This window comes from Bos javanicus, chromosome 15, assembly GCF_032452875.1.
Source record: "Bos javanicus breed banteng chromosome 15, ARS-OSU_banteng_1.0, whole genome shotgun sequence".
Classification (NCBI taxonomy): domain Eukaryota; kingdom Metazoa; phylum Chordata; class Mammalia; order Artiodactyla; family Bovidae; genus Bos; species Bos javanicus.
Window position 1 is genome coordinate 38720905 of NC_083882.1, and position 20262 is coordinate 38741166.

The window sequence follows — 20262 nt, forward strand, 5'->3', positions numbered from 1 at the left end:
ATTGAAATGAGGCTAGTCTGAGTTGACAAGTGCTGTAATTAAAAAATACACACTGGTTTTTAGTATGAAAGAAGAATGTAAGCCATCTCGATTATAATTTTTATATTAATTACATGTTGGAATGATATTATTTTGGCTATACTGGCTTAAATACAATTTATTATTAAGATTAATTTCACTTGCTTTTTACTTTTTAATGTAGATACTAGAACATTTAAATTACATTTCTAGCTCATTTTTATGTCTTGCATAATATTGATATCATATAGTACTGCCATAAAGAACATTAGAAGTACAATTAGTGTACTTTGAACAAGGTATGAAGATTAGAAAATAGTATTTTTATCAATATTAAATATAAATGTACTGTAATTTTGTAAGAGAATGTGCTCATTCTTAAGAAATACACACTGAAGTATTTAGAGGTAAAGGGGCAAGCATGCTGTCTGCCGCTTATTCTCAAAAGTTTAGAAAGACACAAAATGTATATATATTTATGCAGAGAGAATGATAAAGCAAATGTAAAATGTTGGCAATTACAGAATCTGAGTGAAAGATAAGGAGTTCTGTGTACCATCTTTGCAACTTTTATATCAATTTGAAATTATTTCAAAATAAAGGTCTACAAAAACCACTCCCACATGATGGTTAAAATAAGCAGTACAGTAACAGGGATAAAAAGCAGGGTGGTTAGCACTGAAGAAAGAGATGTGGGGAAGGAGAGTGAGAAACATGCTCCCACGATGTGGCAGAAAGTCTGAAGAGAGAGAAATTTAAAGTAAAACCTAGGTGACATGGGGATGAGTCAAAGTCACAACATCTTGGTCACTGGAGGCTCAGAAAGTGAGAAAACAGGAGAGGCAATATTTGGAGAAAAATAAGTCTCCCAGAATTAAAGGAAGAGGAAAGATGTCATATGTAAAGAACTCATAGAATGGTAAAACATTTTTCAAAAAGAAAAAAAAATCCACTTAGTCATGTTCATAGTGAAAATTAAGGAATTTAGTATTAAGATTATCAAAGATATATTTAAAAATATTGAAATGCACAAAGAGTAGATCACGTGGATAAATAAAAAATCAGGCTGACATTGGACTTAACAGTGGAATATAAGAATCCAGTATTTTACAGTATTAAAGAAAAGGTTTTTGAACTTAGGTCACAGATGGAGCCATATGCTATTTAAATGTGAGAGCATGATAAAAATATTCTCAGGTCCATCAAAAACTTTAGGGGGTTTGCCTTGCAAAGACCTGCTATGGAAAAACTTGTAAGAAATACTCAATATGAAAAACACTAAAAAGCCACAGCGATCAAAACTTTAGCGAAGATTATGTTTGTATACAAAAGCAATGACTAAAGAAAAAATCCATAGGATATTACTTATATGTGGAATTTAAAGTATGACGCAAATGAACCTGTCTATGAAAAAGAAAAAGAATCACAGAGAGAATAGACCGGAGTTGAGGGAGGGATGGATTGGCAGATGTAAGCTATTGTATACGAAACAGATAGACAACAAGGTCTTACTATATAGCATGGAGAACTATATTCAATAGCCTCTGATAAATTCTAATGGAAAAGAATATAAAAACAAAATGTACATATGAATAACTGAAACACTTAAATCAACTCACTTCAGTAAAAAAAAGAAAATATCTGTAATAATTCAGAAATAAAGTTCTAGAAAATAATCAGTATGAAGTGTGTATTTGCGTACAGGGATCACAGAGACCAAAGGAAAGAGAGCATGCTAATGTTCTTGTTTTTGTTCAGGGAAGATATTAGGATAAAAATGTTTACAAAATCAATAGAAGTAAATAGATATAAGCATGTGTCTTAAATGAAAGGCAACCACCATAAGAACCAAAAAATGAGTCCAATAACTTTAAAGCCATCAGCAAAAAACTTGACTCAGAGAGCAGAAAGAAGTCATTTCAGAAAATAGAAGATGGCAGAAAAAATTTTAATGTGACTGTAATCACAATAACTGTGGGATACATGTGATGGAACAAAATAAAGCCAGAGGGACCTCGCATGGACCAGAGATGCTCATGTGCCGTAAATGAACATATCCCTTGGGACCTGGGATGGACTAAGCTAAAATAAAGCTTTCTAGAGTAAACATATATGAGGTTACTAAAAAAATACAAAACTCTGTAAATATAGAAAAGTAGAGATTACCTATCACATACTCTCTTATCAAAACAAAAAAAAACTTTCAACAAAAAGGTGATCCGGAAAGAAACTCAACTAGGACATGGAGATGACAAGAGGGGATCTCTATCCCGACCAGGACTCTGGGCTGAACAAAAGTTCTTCCCCTGAGAATTTATAACCACGAACTTGCAGTTTGATGGTGTTCTATTGCTGTGTAGTTCTTGAGTTGCTCTAAAGAGGTCTGATCTTTTGTTACTCATTTATCTGAACACCCATTGCTCTTCAGGGTTGTCCCTCTCCCAATTATTCTAAGCTTTCATGATGTTGTGTTGAGCACTTTTTCATTCATTGTGCTGAACATGTGGTTCTGCTCCTGTGCTCCGTACTATGAATGGGCTTGGGCCTTCTGCACTATCTGCTGTGCAGGTACTGGGTTGGCCAAAACATTAATTCGAGTTTTTCTGTTAAGATGCTATGGAAAAACCCAAGTGAATGTTTCGGCCAACTCAATACTTAGGATTCATCTTTCCCTGCTCTTCTTGGCAGTTGCCATTTGTCTATGGTCTTTTATTTTCCCTTAGTGATATTTCTTGCATGGTGTGGCCCTCTTCTCTTATCTTTTTGGATACATATATATTCACCTAGTGTTATTTTTATGGAATTTGAGGAAAGGTCAAAGATTAATATGTGCATTCAACCTGCTTGTTTATGGGAAGATGAGATTGTTTTTTCTTCTCTTCTCTCAAAGCATACTCCAGTGAGTTGTTGCTGTAAGACTCCCCAAAGAGATGGAGGGAAGGGAGGAGAAGAGAGAGAAAAAGCTATTTAATCTATTCTCTCTGCTCCTTCTTTACTGAAACAGCATATCATGACACATGTGCTTGGTACCGAATTCTATTTCCTGGTGACATACTTCGTTCGTGACTCAGCCTAGTGGTGGCACAGCTGGGAAGCTCTGATGGGCACCGTTACTCAGCTCAGAAAGAGATTTCCCAGTGATGATGGGAAGTAGAATTATTGTTTATTGAATGTTGAATTATTTCTGAAGTTAGATCAAGAGAAGGGGGCTGTGGTCCACATTGGGCTCATTGTTGCTACAGGCACTGGGCTAAGGAAATCCACAAATGGTCTTATTTTTAAATGGGAAGGAACTCTGCAAGCTAAATGTCGTAAAGCTGACAATTCTTCCCAAAGTAATTTGATGATTTAATACAATCCCACTTAAAATTCTGACAGGATCCTTTACAGAACTTGATAAAAATGATTTCACAATCATTTATAAAAATGGAAAGACAATATTGAGGAATATTTTAAGATGAAAGAGTTACCTCCATCTCCAAGCCAGAGACTGGCTTGTGAGTTCTGATGCTTCTCCCTCCCACTTCTCCACATCTAATCCATGGCAGAGTCTCCTTCTAAAAGGGAACTCAAACCCATTCATTCTCTCCATCACCACATCCACTGCCTTAGCCCAAGATACCATCATCATTGCAGTATCTTCCTTACCCATCTTCCCTTATACCTCCTGCCCCTTTCAGTGTGCTCACCCCTTAGCAGCAATATAAAGTACCCCTCCTCTCTCCTGCCACAACCTCATCAGTGATTTTTCATTGTTCATCTCCCTCCTTGCTTTCTTCCTTGCTCATTTCATAACTGCTACTCATCATTCATCCATTCATCAGCACTATTTATTGAGAGGCTTTCAATGTGCCAGATAATGACCTCAGCCCTGGGAAGGTAATGAGCAAAATCAGGCTTGATTTCTGCCAATACCCCAGTCACCAGTGGCTGACTTTAAAGACAAAGGATAATAAATATGAAAAAATTCAAATGTGTAATTAAATCAATGCCAGTTTAAAATAAGATTAATCTTTTATAACCATTAATTGGCTAAACCCAGTGGAGAAAGTGATACTGGATGCTGAAGAGGCTGGGAGAAACAGATACATTTATTCATTACTGTTAACATGGTGAACTGATACAAATGTTTTGGAGAGGCATCTGGCAAAAAGTTTCAAGAGCCAAAAAATGTCCATATCCTTTAATCCAGAAGTCTTACTCTTTGGAAATTATTTCAAGGAAATAATTCAAAGAAAGGTGGAAGAATGAAGGAAGAGTTGAAGAAGAAAGTATTTTATTGTAGAACTTTCTATATTAGCAAAAGACCTAACATCACTTAAATGTTCAATAAAAGAGCAGTTGGATAAGTGACTTAGAACAAGCTGTTATAAATTATGACTATGGAAACCAAATCAAATGCGAAGAGTAGGACATGATGTGTTCAAATGTGATGTAGAAACTCTGCATACAGGTGACTATATGAAGAAATGAAAGAAGTTGCCAAGTTTAAGAGTGGTGGTGATTCATGTGACTGGATTTAAGAATTAATAATTTGTAAAAATTAAATGACCAATGGAAAAGATGGCTGAGTTTCATGCTGAAATTAACTTTGATTCCATAGAGTATTCCAATGGCCATGTTTATATTCTAGACAATCTGTTGCCATATGAAAAAAATCGGCTCTTGGAAAAAATGTTACTTTTGTCAACATATATTTGTCAAACGGTATTAAAATCAATGTTACATCAAAAATGAGGGAAGTTATGCAGTTGACATTATCAAGGGAAATTACAGAGTCTCTGTGGGGTAGAAGCATTTGTCAAAAACCCAGATACTGTGCTCAGAGCAAGAAAGCAAAGAGACTCAGCACCTGTTAGGCAACTCCCAATTCCCTGGTGAAGAGTGGGCATATCTCCAGCCTCTGAGACATCCCTACACGGTAATGCTGCCTATTCACCAGGTTCCTGTAAAGAACAAATGCTCCTGGAGCACTGCAGACTTGCAGTACCGAGGACAGACACTGGGGGCATGCCCTTTTCCTAACACTGAATCCAGAGCTCTGACTTCTAACCTAGGATCTCTGCAGCCCAGGTCTTTGTACAGTGGGACCACGCTGTTCAGAATTTGGTAGCAGTTGAGACCATGGTGGTATAGCAGGGCCTTATTAAAAGATGCTTTGTGAATGAGATATGTAATTTTACTGCAGAGGAGAGAAGACCACCTTGTGGTAGCCACAGAGGAAGGCAAAAGGGAATCAGAAGATCTGAGCTTTGATTTTAGTTCTGAACTCTCTCTGGCTATGTGATCTAAGCCCTTAATTGTGTGTGTGTGTGTGTTTGGATTTTTTTTCCCACTAAAAAATTAGAAGGTAAAACTTGCATGATCCAGGTTTCAAATGGATTTCTAGAAACCACCCACTTAGGAGTGTTTTAAAAAGATTTCAGTCAGCCAAATAAATGAACTAATGATTGAATGAATAAAAAAAAAAAAAAGGATTTTACTATTTCCAGATGGCCAGCAGTGATCTATGGCATTGCGATTGGAGGGAATGCCAGAGATCATTTATACCATCTTCCTGCCTTCCTCATCTCAGGCTTAATTCCTCTATGAGACAGAGGCATCATAGATACATAGAATACTCTGTCCTCCAAGAGAGGGAACCCCCAGAAACAGCATTTGGAGCAAACCATTTTGAATAATGATTGAGAAGAGCTACCTGCAGATGTGGCCCACCACAACAGATGGCTGAAAGCCACGTGGACAAGTTCCCAAGGACAACTGAAGGACAGCCCTCTTAGGCTGCTATCTAATCCTATTGCAGACATTCTCAAGCACGATTACAGACCCCCGAGACCACCCCTCACCTCCAGCCCTTTCAGAGGGATCTATGAGGTGAAAACTACTTTCATAATAATACTTAGACAAAATTTTCTTTTTGCCGTGTGTCAACATTAACACTGATGTGGCAAAAGCAATTGCAAGTAAAACTCCTGGCAGTCAGTGAGGGTGAAGGCAGTGGCCTTGAACTATATTAATCATAAATGTATTCCTTACCACCAGGGACTAGCCCTAAACAACAACCCCAAAAGTCAGTTTCACTAAGGAATAGCCTTGATGAAACAATATACGTTATTAATGTTATTAACTCTCTACCTTTAAGTACACATGTTTTTTTTTTATTCTGCATGACTAATTGGGAAAAACACATGAAGCCTTTTTGCTGTATATTAAATAAAAGCACTTGTACAATTGCTTGAGGTGCAAGTTGGACACTTTCATTGTCATAAAACATCATTTTTACTTGAAAGAATGAATGACAAATTATGGTTATTCAGACTTGAGAATTTGGCATACATTTTCTTAAAAAATGAAATGAGCCTGTCACTTCAAGAAAGACCTGATGGTATTTGTTGCCAATGATAAAATCTGAGGTTTCAAGCAAAGCTTAGGCTCTTGGGAAGCTTGTATCCACTGCCATGAATTTGATAGCTTTCCAATACATTAACACTTTACTGATGAGATTGGAAATGATCTTAACAAATGAGACTTTTGATGTGGCATAAAGAAATGTTTCAGTATCTGGATTACCTGCAAAACTCAGTAAACCAATATTTTTCAAATGACCAATAGATGATGTTACAAAATCATTCATTTGTGAAAGATTCATTGAAAGTACAAGGGAAAGCAACACATTTTAATGTAACAGAGTACAAGTTCACTGATGTGGTTTCTCATTCCACATTGTAATTCTCCTTTAAGAAACTACCATTTGCAGAGTTTGAGTGTAACATCAAATAAGATTATCTGTAATTATCTGAAAAGGTTATTTAAATATGCTTCTCATTGCCAATTACATATCTGTGTGAGACAGAATTTTCTTCATATACTTAAGCCAAAAAAAAAAAGATATGACACAACAGGTTAAATGCAGAGGCCAGTATGAGGATCCAGGTGTCTTCCATTAAACCAGGTATTAAAGAGACTTGCAAAAATGTAAAACAATGACATCTTTTCCACTAAATTTCTTTTGTTTGGACAATACAGCTATTTTCATAAAATATGTTGACATGTAATAAGCTAATCATTGTTAATTCATTATATGTTACTTTTTAAAATTAACTAGTAAGTGATATTTTAAAATATCTGTTTTAATTTTTGAGGTGGTGAATATTGAGACACAATCCATCTAAACAAAAGCATGTTGAAGTTCTCAATAATTTTTAAGCCTGTATAAGAAACCCTGAAATTAAAAAGCTTGAGAACTGCTGCTCAGAGATGCATGCAGGGAAAGTGGAATTTGGGATGAGTAATTAATGAAAAGAGGAGAACTTGTCATGTATCAGTTTGCAATATTGCTGAAAAGTGTCATGACTAAATTGGGCTTAACAGCCAGGGTTGGTTATGAAGACAGAATCGTCCCTGGAGGGGTAAAATGAAAGTCATCTATGACTTAAGACTGGCAGAAATCACTTCTGTGCATATTGAATTCTCAAGTTCCCAGTTAGACCCAGTTATTCTCAAGGGCACCTCTCTAATTTGCTCCAGTGCCCTTAGTGTCCAAGTTTACCCCTTTCCCTGCTCAGTACTGACCACCATGACTAATGTGGGCTACAAATCTGCCTCCTGGGCCATGGTGCATGCCACTCTGATTCCACCTACAGTACCCAGGACTCGGGAAGGCCAAAGGCACTTGCAGGCACTAAGAATGAAAGATGAGCGTGTTGTGGCTCTTGTCCTGGAGGACTTCTCAGTGTGGTGGAGAAGAAAAGCTCCTGAAGAAATAATTATGGTATGATGTGATAAATGCTTTTCTGAGCATAGTGACACATTTTCTTCCAATCAAAAATGAGGACACACTCTGACCTCTGACTATGGAAGTATCCTCAGGGATCTGGAACACATGTCTGCTTATACATGTATTAAGAAATTCCCAACAAAACTCCACAGAAATTCTTTGTAGATTTGTACTTGATTTGGCCCAAAGACCCAGAAACAATGGTTTGTACCCTTTTAAAAAAATTCTGGGAAATAACCAGTGTCAGAACAGAAAAGGGCAAAGAAGTGCCATAGGATTACAAAAGATGGGTAATGAGCCCCTAACATTTTATTTCCTCTGGGTTAGTGGATGGGAGATACTAGAGGAAATTTTTTCCATCATACTGTTGAGTGGCTTTTTTCCCCTCAGGCAGAGTCCAAGATTGTTCACACAGGTCTCTCACACCAGCTGAATCAGATCAAGAGTCAGAAGAATGAACTAGTATGAAGCTTCTAAGATCGCAAGCCTTGATTACATGTGGGTAAAATTAAACAACAAGGCTCTTGATCTGCCAAGAAATGCTGGAGTCCCCTCTGGGTGGGCTGTTTGGGGACCATGGAGGTTCTGGTCTGGACTGGGTCTTCTTAAGTCCTAATCATGTACCCTTTGCCTCCGCCCCTTCCTTTGAGGCTGACCTAAATCCCCCTTTTTAGTCCCTTTCTGCAGCGTCCCTGTTCTTTCCCAGCTGTGGCAACCCCAGAGTGAAGTGAACAAGAATGAAACACACAATGAGCAGAAAAAGCATGCTCAGTACCACACACAGACATCCTGCCACCCACAGAGAGAATGGGGGACACTGCGTCTCAAAGGCGATCCAAACAGAAGGCAGGACGAGGAGCCTGACAAAACTCTTCTGCATCTTGGATCCACTACCATTAACCATTTATTCTGAGGGTTCTACATCTGCTGATTCAACCAACCATGGGTCATAAACATCTGGGGAAAAAATTTCAGAAAGTCTTAAAAAACGAAACTTGAATTTGCCACACAATAGCTATTGACCCAGCATTTACAATGTATTTACAACTATTTACATTGTATCAGGTATTGTAAGTAATCTAGAGATGATTTAAAGTATATGGGAGGATCTGCACATGTCATTTTATTGAAGGGACTGAGCATTCATGGATTTTGATATCCATGGGGTTATTAGAACCAGTCTGTCTTGAATACCGAGGGATGATTGTACTTGCATTGGACTAGGAGTAAATCATGATGTCTCTGTGGTTTCCAGTAAATTCATCCACAAAAGCAAGTTATTTTGATGATGAAATGACACATACATGAGAATTCTCACCACATAATAAGTTCACTATTCATGGTTATAATTTTCATATCATTTGTGTGGTTAATTAATGTCTCTCTCCCCATTAAAGAAGGGTTGTGTCTTGTTTTATTCACTGTTATAAATATATCTAAAGTTTAGCACAGCATTTGACACACGTTAGGCATTTGATGAGACAATTGTTTGATAAAAAGGAGTGGTAGGGTCCTGGTTAAGTGTCTACTCTAAAACAACAAGTTTGGGGTTGCCTGACAACTCTTATGGATTGGTATTGGCTACCTGGAGCATGGTGCCATAAGGATTCTAAGGTGGTATCTGATATATCACCTGATGCACACTCTGGTTGAGGATGTTGAATATTTGTTGACCTTGGTTTATGAAGTCAAGGTTTGTTTTGCCAGCTCTTCCAGCACAAATAGGCCAGTTGTATGAATACAGTCACTTTAAGAGAACTGAGGTGATCAACTATCTGGCCTGAAGATAAACAGCATGACCTCAGGAATATTTTTTAAAATCACAGATAAGAAAACACTTAGAATAATGCTATGCAAAGAAGCTGAATGCGTACCACTGTGATATCTGCCTGTCTCAATGAATTCACTTATTTGGAATGTGTTTCATGAATGAGTAAGTAAGCAGCATCAGCTCGTGTACCCCACAATCAGACAGAACTTTGTAAGACCCTCTCCCCCAGCCCATAAAATAGCTGTTCTACTCACGAGGGTAATCCTTTGGGTGTGTCTTCTCAGACCAGTTCCCATAAAATGTGAGCCTGTACTTAGCAGTCCCACAGGCGCAGCAGTCTAGGATTGGTTTGTCAGTCACCCCATCAAATGTGGAATCTGAAAGAGTCCAGAAAGTCACAAAATTAGGAAGCAACTGTGAGTCATTTATAAGGCAGTGACATCTTGGTCTCATCCTGTCTTAATGCTTGGGAAAAGAATGTGAAATGCAGTTTGTGTGTGTGTGTGTGCTCAGTCACTACTTGGTCATGTCCAACTCAGTGACCCCATGAACTGTAGCCCGCCAGGCTCCTCTGTCCATGGGATTTTCCCAGCAAGAATACAGGAGTGGGTTGCTGGTCCCTTCTCTAGAGGATCTTCCTGAACCAGGGATTGGACGCGCATCTCCTGCATTGGCAGGCAGATGCTTTAACACTGATTCACCTAGGAATCAAACTGCAGTTCTTACTGATTACTAATTCAGAACCAGGTCCAGCTATAACAGATTTTATTTAACTCTAAGGATGATCACTATATTTTCCAAATTAAAAATAAATCAGAACTTTTGCTCTAATAATGTGAGGAGACCTATGGGACCAATAACATAGAATATTTGGGATGGAGGCTATCTTGGTAAAGTTTATTGTTATCCTTTCTGGATCTGAATCTCCTTTCCCATCCCTCCCACAATAGGATTTCTCCACCAGATTTCAAGAGGAATATGCATGTGTGTGTGTGTTTCCTAAGGAATATTCTCTGGGGCCAAACTGCCAGGACAAGAAGGAAAAGCTTTGAAGGAGAGCAATGAGAACAAGCAGAGAGACATAAGGAATGCTGAAAATTATTTCTAAAAAATTATGCATATGCAGTCATATCACTTCTTATCAAGCTTTCAGAGACTTCACTGGGAGGGTTGGGCATTTGGGAATATGTTCATAAGTTCAGGTTTACTTCTGAGCATAGAAACAGCCGGGAAAAACTCGAGATTCTCTCTCCGCCCCCACGTTTAGCTGTGAATAGCCGATAAGTGGAAAAAAAGAGATTACCTGAATAAATTCAGTATTTCTGATTGTCAGGCCCACATCCCTAACCGTGCATTGTTGCTTTTAGTCTGTTCTGCTTCCTGCAAGACGAAAACAATGTCTACAGACACAACTTGCTTCAGCTGCTTTTCCTGTGGTTCCTCAGGAGATATTAACATGAATGTTCTCCCTCTTTTTCTTTTGCAAGTTGGACATTTAATCTTAACTATTATATAAAGAGCAGCAAAAGAGAGTTTAAAAATCTTTTTGAGAGTTAGGAAGAGCATTTTACAAGTCTTCCTTATGGAATTCACTGAGTTATTTTGGTTTGAATATGCAAAATCAGCAATAGGTGAAATAAGAGAATTCTGGGTTCGAGGATGGAGACAAAAGTATGGGATACTGTAATAATCACCGCATTGCAGAGAGTCCTCGTATGTGTTGATTCCTTTCCATATACTGTCTCATTTAATCCCGGCAATCCTAGGACATCAGGACTTTGGTTAAGCCCATTTTAGGATCATAAAACTAACGCACATTAGTTAACCAGCCCAAAGTCACTGAGTTGATGGGTGGTGCAGGCAGAACTGGAACCCAGGTCTTTTTTGAATCTCAGCCCATACTCACTCTGAACCTGTATACCATATCACTGCAGGAAAGACCTTCTGCTGGACAGGTTTGCATAAACACCAGTGGGAGAAATCTGTGGGTTTCTCATTTAGCTTTTTCAAACAAAGAATGGTGCATTAAAAAAAAATACTTATCTACAGAGCTCCATGATCTCTAAATAGCCCTAAAGAAGAGATCTGAAACCACCCCAAATAGAAATCATTGTTTGGCTACTTTTTGTACACTAGGAAGAGGCAAGAGCATTGTGTGTGTTAGAAGCAAGCTTCCCACTTCCCGATGTACACGAAGTCCAGGTCTGATTGCTGTGTGAGCCACTTTGATACTTAAGGGACAAGCGCTATTGACTATATTTCAGAAAAGTTGGCATAAATGAGTAACTCCTAAAGGTTTTTCCTTTTCACATTTCCATTATGATCACCTATGTTTTAAAAAGACTAAATTAGTTTTGAAAAAAGGATTCAGAGCTAAGAGATACATGCTGGGGTTTCAGTTGTAACTACTAGGCACTGTTAAATGAAGCAGCAATAATTTCTCAAAGAACCAAAATGACGCAAACTGGTAGCTCCACTTTATCGAAAGGGCTTTCTGATATAAGCAGTGAACTTAAAGATACATCCAGGGGTTCAAGGGAAAGCACTTATAATAAACACTTTGGAATTCCAAAGAAAAAGAAGCTTCCATTGAAAAAATAAATTTTTAAGTTTGAAAATAAAAACAGACATGCTGTTTCCTACTGAGGAAAAGCCCACTGAAAATGAATCAGGTTTTTTTCCTTTTTTTTTTTTTTTTTAAACTAGTCAAGTGAATCAGGTTTTCAAAGGGCAGTGATAGCAAGTGTTAACTTACCCCTCTTCTCCTAACCTCATGCTATGCTATGCTAAGTCATTTCAGTCGTGTCCGACTCTGTGTGACCCCAGAGATGGCAGCTCCCCAGGCTCTGCCATCCCTGGGATTCTCCAAGCAAGAACACTGGAGTGGGTTGCCATTTCCTTTTCCAATGCATGAAAGTGAAAAGTGAAAGTGAAGTCGCTCAGTCATGTCCGACTCTTAGCAACCCCATGGACTACAGCCTACCAGGCTCCTCTGTCCAAGGGATTTTCCAGGCAAGAGTACTGGAGTGGGGTGCCATGGCCTTCTCCGAGGGCGTGCCTAATACCCTTGGTAACTTGAAACTTGAAGTTGGTAACTTAAAACCCTGTAGCATCTCTCAAGCTATACTGCCCCCCTCATTTCTACTCTTAATACCAGCTTCCTTTTCTACTCTTATCTTATTCTTTTTTCGGTGGGGCGAGGGGGGGTTGGGGAGGGCTGCACTGGGTCTTGTGTGAGGCACATAGGATCTTGTCCCCCGACCAGGAGGAAACCTGGGAACCTCTAGCACTGGCAGCATGCAGTCTTAACTGGACCACCAGGCAAGTCTCTCTGGTCTTATTTTTGTTTCTCTTCCCTTGCTGATTATCCCTTCTCTATCTACGTTTTTTCTCATCTCTGCTTCTCCCTTCACCTTTTCCTCTTTCTCCCTTGTGGGTGACATGGTCTTAAAGTGAGCATATGTGTGCATTTGTTTATTATAGGTCACCTTTTGGAATATTTTATGTTTCTGCTTTTAATTGTAAGTAACTTAATGTTTCATGCCTCTTTTGAAAAATAACTACCTATTTTCTGCCCCAGCTCACCCATAGGGAGACCTAGGTTTTGATCTACCCAAAGCAACAACCCAAGCTACTGAACTGGGAGATAGCACTTTGGTAGAAATGCAATGGTTAGGGCACTGGCTTCTAGGTTCAAACTGTGACCTCCTCATGAGCTGTCTGATGCTGAGTGAGCTATTTAAACTTTTCATGGCTCAGGCTTCTCATCTGTAAAATAGGGATGATGTAATCCACATAGGATTCTGGTGCTGATGACATGATTAAGGCGTGTGAAGTACTTAGAATGGTGCCTGGCATACAACAAGCACAAATAAATTCGCTATTATTATTTTCCTATAGGACATTTACCAGCTTCTCTTTTTCTTAGTAGCTTATCATTTGTTAGAAATAGAATGATTTCTTCTCAAACCATGATAGACTGATTTCTTCTCAAACCGTGAATTGCTCTAAAGGTAAATAAAAAGTCTGCACAAATTAATAGAAAAGAGAGCATGAAGATGTACAATTTCAGCACATTTTCCACTTTTATTTAGTTCTTTAATGACTTCTAACACATTTAGATGTTTAAAATCTTAATTTTTCATGGTAGATTAATAAATAAGCCCTGGGATGTTGATAACAATAGCCAACATACACACATATATAATAAATAATTGTATGTATGTGTATGTACGAGCATATATATGTGTATGTACATGTATATATACACACATGTACATATATGTATGTTTACTATGTACTAGGAGGCATGGTAGGTACTATACATTCCACTGTCATGGAGGACTGAAGGTAACCACTGATTGCGTGCATGCCTGTGTGCTAAGGATGCCTGCACATCCAAGGACCAGATCCCTAGACGAGGTGAGGGTCAAAATCAAAGCCCCCTTGGGATTCCTGTTCCCTAGAGAAAATCCGCTCATCCTGCCTGGGTGCCCCACAAGTTCCTGCTAGTGATTATTCCAGAAAACCATCACAGACTTTTTAGAGGCACACAATTGTGTGTTCCTTAATTAAGTCCTGTGAATTATTCCAAGGAATCTCTTCAGAATAATCACTGTTTCACAAAAATAACGAGACGACGACACCAATATAAGGTATATTATCTCCTACCCAGGGAATCAAGCTGAGTAATTAGAGTTTAAGGCAGATCCAATTATCCACAGCACACAGCTAGATTAAAAATTGGAACTACGTGAGGAAGCAGAACCCAGAGGAACTCAGAAAACCAACTGCCTTAATTCCTGCGGTTGAATGCTTAGACTGATTGAGCCAACTTCCATTTATCTGGTCCTCTCCAGTCCACACATCTAGACCTTCTTACCTTGTTCACAAAGTTTCTTGGTCAGAGAGCCTTCATCTTGAAAATAAATGATGCGTTTCTGTACGATGCTAGCCCTGTGGGGAAAGAAGACACACACATGATGAGGAGGGCAAGTCTGGGGGACCTCAGATTTCCGTTGGTCCACCTACAGCTGTGTGGCTTTGAGGGCATGCCCTCAACTCATGTGGCTTGGTTTCTTCAGTGGAAAACTGAATAATAAAAGAATAATAATAGCTACCTCCTAGGATTGCTATGAGATCTAAGGTAAGAACTCTTATGTCAAGAGTTCAGCATACACTTAGAAACCACTCAATAAATGTTAGTTATTATGGGGATGTTGGTGGTACTCATATTATTGTTAAGGTAGGAAAGTGAACTAACAGCATTTTCAGTAACTTTTCTCAATGGTTCATTTACTCTAGTGTTATATCAAACTATTGAGGCCATTTATAGATCAAGCAAATTCAAATCAGGGAAGCATGTCAAATTCTCTTCCTGAAGGGGGAAAAAACCTTAAAAATATATTTTGATTTGTTCTGAAAATGTCATTCTATATCTTTCCTGAAAGTCTAGACGAAACTGTCTCTTACATTCTGAACAAAGACAACTTCAGCTGTTACATCTCTCTTAAACATGTCAAACTCAAACACAGTATCTTAGAATTTGGAAAGATATTCTGAGGTTGAAAAATGACTTGATTTGGCCAGCATATATTTTCTCTTTAATCTAGGATTGCACAGACATACTACGTCTCCTTTTACCCACTCAACTGTTGATTTTCAGCTGCCCTTGAAGAGCCCTGAAACCCAGTGTTCCAGCAATTTGAAAAGTCTACAGCACAGTAGACTTGAGACAGTGCCTGTGGATCTCGGGCCATTTCTATTGATTTTCTTCAGCCATGCTACTCAATCAAAAGGCAATTTTCACTTTGATTTGCCCCATTTAACAGATAAAGGGAGCTCTTGACTCCATCACAGCTGACCACACTGAACCAGGGAAAGTCACACAAGCTGCCTCATGTCACATGATTTCAAACCCAGGAAGGGCCCATGTATGCATGGATCTGCTGAGCAGAGTCAGTTTTCTCAATGGTCTGGGCCTATGCCAAATGGCTTTCCAAAGAAATATCTACTCTATCCCCAGTCTTACACAAAAGAATAAAATTGAGGCCAGCCTACTGATGTCTTTTACAGTCTGTCCCACCCCAAGAGAGAAGAGATGTTGAAATAAATGAATGAAATATACTTCCTGTTGACACAAAGCTACTGTGAATATTTATCCATTCTGTTGACCATCAAGCAGAAAGTTTTTTCAGGCCAAGAGAACACTCTAGAGAACATTCACCCCAAAGTAAAAAAAAAAAAAAAAAGGCTTCTGTTAGCTGGAGCATCCTACCACTTTGAGAAGGCCTCAGGGAGCCCTGAGGCAGGCAAGGAGTAGGCCTAGTGGGAAATATCCCAGGTCCCACCTTCCTGCTACAACCATTTCAACTTAACCTAACTCATTTCAACCCATTTGTCTTCCTGTTGTATCTGCTGGTGTATTTTCAACAGTTAGAATTTGGAAAGAATATTTTGAGGTTGAAAAATGACTTGCTTTTGGCCAGCATATAGCAGATAATTTCTGGAGGTGTGCTTAGCAAACAGGCACTGGACAGGGAGGGACACTGTCATAAACAAGACATATGGGGCCACTTCCCATTCCCAGAGTTGGCAGAATAGTGGCAAGAAAGTATCAAACAAACAAATCCTCAGGTAACGAATGGAGACGTCCACAGGGTATGAGAGAGTGTAACACAGGGGATCCTGACCAAGCCAGGAAAGGCTCCTCCCAGAAAAGGTGGCTGTGCTTAGATTTCAGTGAGTATAAGCTAATTAGACAAGTGGGATGGAGGAGCAAAGATGAGGGCATCCTTTGTAAGATCCTTCATGTGGGGAGGGCTGTGGTGAGCCAGGGAGGTGTGAGATGAGCTGGGAAGGTGGGCAGGGCCAAATCACCCAGAGCCGTGCAGGGAGATGGCATTTTACTCCAAGCTTGATGAGAAGTCTTTGAGGAATTTGCCCTGAGGAGTGAGATGATCCGGTTTGCACTTTTAAAAGAGCACTTGAGCCAAAAAGTAAAAACGGATTTGTGTGGGGTTGTAGTATACAGAGCTCCCATGCAAATAAAATTTCGTTTCAATAAAATTCTCTTGATAAAATGATTTGAAAACACCTGATCTACAGGATAAAATATTAACCTACCATGATATTCAAGGCTTTTCATAAAAAACTTCTCCCAAACACCTCCTAGCTTTATTTGTTGGCATTTTGTGCCACGCTCCCTGGGTGCCAGACTGTGACAAGCTTATCCCTCCTTCTCTGAACATTTCTTTCACTCCACACTCCCTTACCTGTGCTATTTGCTCTCCCAGAATCTCCCATCACCTGTCTCTGCGAGAGTCTGTAACAGACACTCTGAATTGTCTTCCTCCCTATGATTTAAAGGTGAGGTTTCCCTGGTGGCTCAGTGGTAAAGAATCCACCTGCAATGCAGGAGACACAGGTTCGATTCCTTAGTCAGGAAGAACCCCTGGAGACAGAAATGGCAATCCATTCTAGTGTTCTTGCCTGGGAAATCCCATGGACAGAGGAGCCTGGCAGGCTACAGACCATGGGATCACAAAAGAGCTGGAGATGACTGAGCAACAACAACAACAACATGATTTAATGTCAGAAAAAAATGATGCTTAGAAAAATTACATCACTCGCAGATTTTCCAAAACTATAAATTACAAATTATAATTATAAATTTATTGAGGGGCCAGAAATAGAAAAATAAATTTTCTTTAAGCTATGTCTGTTTCTTTCAAGCCTTGTTTTATAAAGTCAAGGTGGCCCTCTTTTTGATAACAGCTGTAACTTCTGAGCCCTTGTTTTGTGCCACTCATTGTGCTAGGGAGGTCCTTCATGTGCATTATCTTATGCTTTACATATACTGCTGCTGCTGGTGCTGCTGCCAAGTCACTTCAGTTGTGTCTGACTCTGTGCGACCCCATAAACGGAAGCCCACAAGGCTCCCCCGTCCCTGGGATTCTCCAGGCAAGAACACTGGAGTGGGTTGCCACTTCCTTCTTCAATGCATTACAGGTCCTCAAATTCTTTATCAAAACACTTGGGCTAGATGTGTTCCTGAGTTCAGGGTTTTTCAGCTATTAGAAAGTGAAGATGGCAATAGGCCGTTAACAACTCCATGACCAAACACATCCATCTTCTGCAGCAAAATATTTGAGTATTCATTCTAAGAGAGTAAATAAAATCTATAAACAGTTTCATATCAGTTTAGGTCAAGTTCAGCAAACTTATCAAAATGCTCTTATTTTAAGAGGGATTAAGATGAGGGTTTGTGTTACTTTCATTCTAATCTTATGGGTGAGGATGACTGAGATGCCGGGAGGTTAAGTAACATGCTCAAGGTTTTGAAGCCTTTCATCTACTGCCAAAGCCCATGGTCTGTCTGAGACTCAGAGTGCTTATAAGGATTAAAGATGATTACGAATAAAGAGTATAACTGCACTCTGAGGAAAGTACTCTTATAAAACGTAACCTCAGATTGATTTGGGGGGGATGTATTTTAGGATCTCATGGCGCACACAGTGGAGATCTGAGACTTCGGTGGGTCTCCACGGAGCCTGGGTCATGATAACATGAAGCTCTCCATAAAAATGCAAGGATACATCCCTATTCCCAAACTGAGCCAACCCTCTGGACCATGCACTTTGGATTTCAAACTCTGTGCAGATCCAATGAGGGATACAAGGCTTGTTCTGATCAGGCCCTGGTGGTCTAGCCTTATCTCTGTCCAGTGCCTCCTGAGCCCCTACCCAAACCATATCCCAAATCTGTCTTCATGATCTCACATTCTGGGCCCCTGTCCATGAGACTCCTCTGTCCATCCTCACAATTCTTCAATATAAACCACACACACACACCCCCCTCAATTACCTAACATACTCAACCAAGATGTTACTTAGAATAATGTCTGGTCTGCAAGCTCTTCCAATGAGAGCTAAAACCCCTTGGGCTAATCCTACCCCAGCACTTACTGACCTATTATAATTGCCTGTTCACTTTTCTATCTCCTGTGCTAGTATAAGCTTCCCAGGAGCAGGAACTGTATCTTACTTATCTCTATAGATGCTAGTACTGTTGCAGCCCTGGGATTCAAATAGAAGGAAGGATGTTTGGAAAGGAAAGAGGCCATGATGAAGGTCTCAGTAGGTAGACACAGGGACGTGTAACTCAGGAAAGATATGAGGAGGGCGAGGAGGATGGATATGGGAATCACTGGGGCAGAAGTCAGGGTCAAAGCTTTTAGAGTGGCTGACATCACCCAGGAAGAAAGTGTGGGGAGTGAGAAGAGAGTCTAGCTGAGTTCAGAACTCTGAAGGCCAACATTCACCCACAGATACACCAGCAGAGACCAAGACATTGGAAAACTTGGTTGCAGGAGATGTTTCTTTTTATTCCTCATTTGGTCAACTCCTGGGAGAATTTTATATTCTGAGAAAATACATTTCATTTCAAGCCTGTTCCCATCAGAAGTATAAAACTCAGCAGAGATTTATAAATCATATTATAGTTCAGAAAAATAATAGCTTCACAAGATGAGAATGCCGTTGGTAAGAATCCCTTTAGCATTTCAAAATGACAAACTTCTCCCATTCTGTGTTGCAATTTGGCAGTCCTGTTGCATAGCATTTATATACTGATATACTGAATGCTCTCTTATCATGAAAGAGCGTGTTAAGGAAATCTAAATTAAATTTCTCAGTATGTTAGCTTCTCAAACTTTAAAATATTGAGGTTCCAAATAACTTACTAATCATTTCCAAAGTTTTCCTTTAAACCTAAAGTGGAACCTTTCCAGAAGTGCCATCCTGAATGCTCGGTGCTCGGTTCTTTTTCTGTCTGAAGAGTTTCTTCATTTGCTGTTGGGGAACTGGCCTGCTGGAGTGAAGTTGGAATTGGCTAAGTTGGAGGTTTTCTGCCTAGTACTGAAAAGGCCTGGGGTCCCTGTTCTCACTGAAAAGGACAGGGAGACCTCAAAAACTGAAGAATGTGGGTGAGTTCAGGCCACAAAATGAATGAAAAATACACATGAACCCTCAGTGGCTGGGTCACTGCCATGGAGGTGTAATTTATGTAAGGTCCTTACGACAGGCACGTTGCACAAAGTAAATATTCAGTAGTGGTAGCTGTTATCATTGTTGCTGCTAAATCACCAGCCCCTAACAAAGTGCCTGACACATAAAAGTACTTAATCAACAGAAGCTATTATGATGATTGATGTCAGGCCCATCTCCTTTGCTTATGCAGAGAAGAGGGAGAGTGTTATCTTGCTCAACAGCTTCAGGCAGAGATAATGAATGACTCCAAGGAAGTTCAGGTTCGCAGTCTCCAGACCGCAACATTTGCCAACCCTCTTCCCAGTTCCAGTAAAATCCCTGTTACTGAACATTTCTTGGAATACTTTACAAAATTTGCCTCTGATCTCAGGGATATTTTCCATAGAAGTGATCCAGCTTATAACACACAACATCTACTTCCTTTTACCAATGACTGAACAACTCTGTGGGAGGATGTAGGAATAAAATATTGAAGCATAGCATTGGTAACATCATCAGGAACTGAGGGTAACAGTCTTATTTTACTTTGCAAGGATGCCAAGTGCTAATCTGATCATGGTCTCATGTTACTCAGCAAATATTTACAGAAGCTGGGTGCATTCCATGATCCAGACTCTTACCAAACTTTTATATGCTTTATGTGGCTC

General features: G+C 39.5%; 1 protein-coding gene across 1 annotated transcript in view; it reads right to left on the reverse strand.

Moving 5' to 3' along the window:
- Positions 1–20262, reverse strand: part of SPON1 (spondin 1) — a 309877-nt gene that overhangs the window by 163793 nt on the left and 125822 nt on the right. Inside the window, exons 4-5 of the mRNA XM_061440732.1 lie at positions 14449–14522; positions 9821–9943 (exon numbers count right to left, since the gene is read on the reverse strand). Of these exons, the coding sequence (XP_061296716.1) occupies positions 9821–9943; positions 14449–14522 (197 nt within the window). The remainder of the gene's footprint in view (positions 1–9820; positions 9944–14448; positions 14523–20262) is intronic.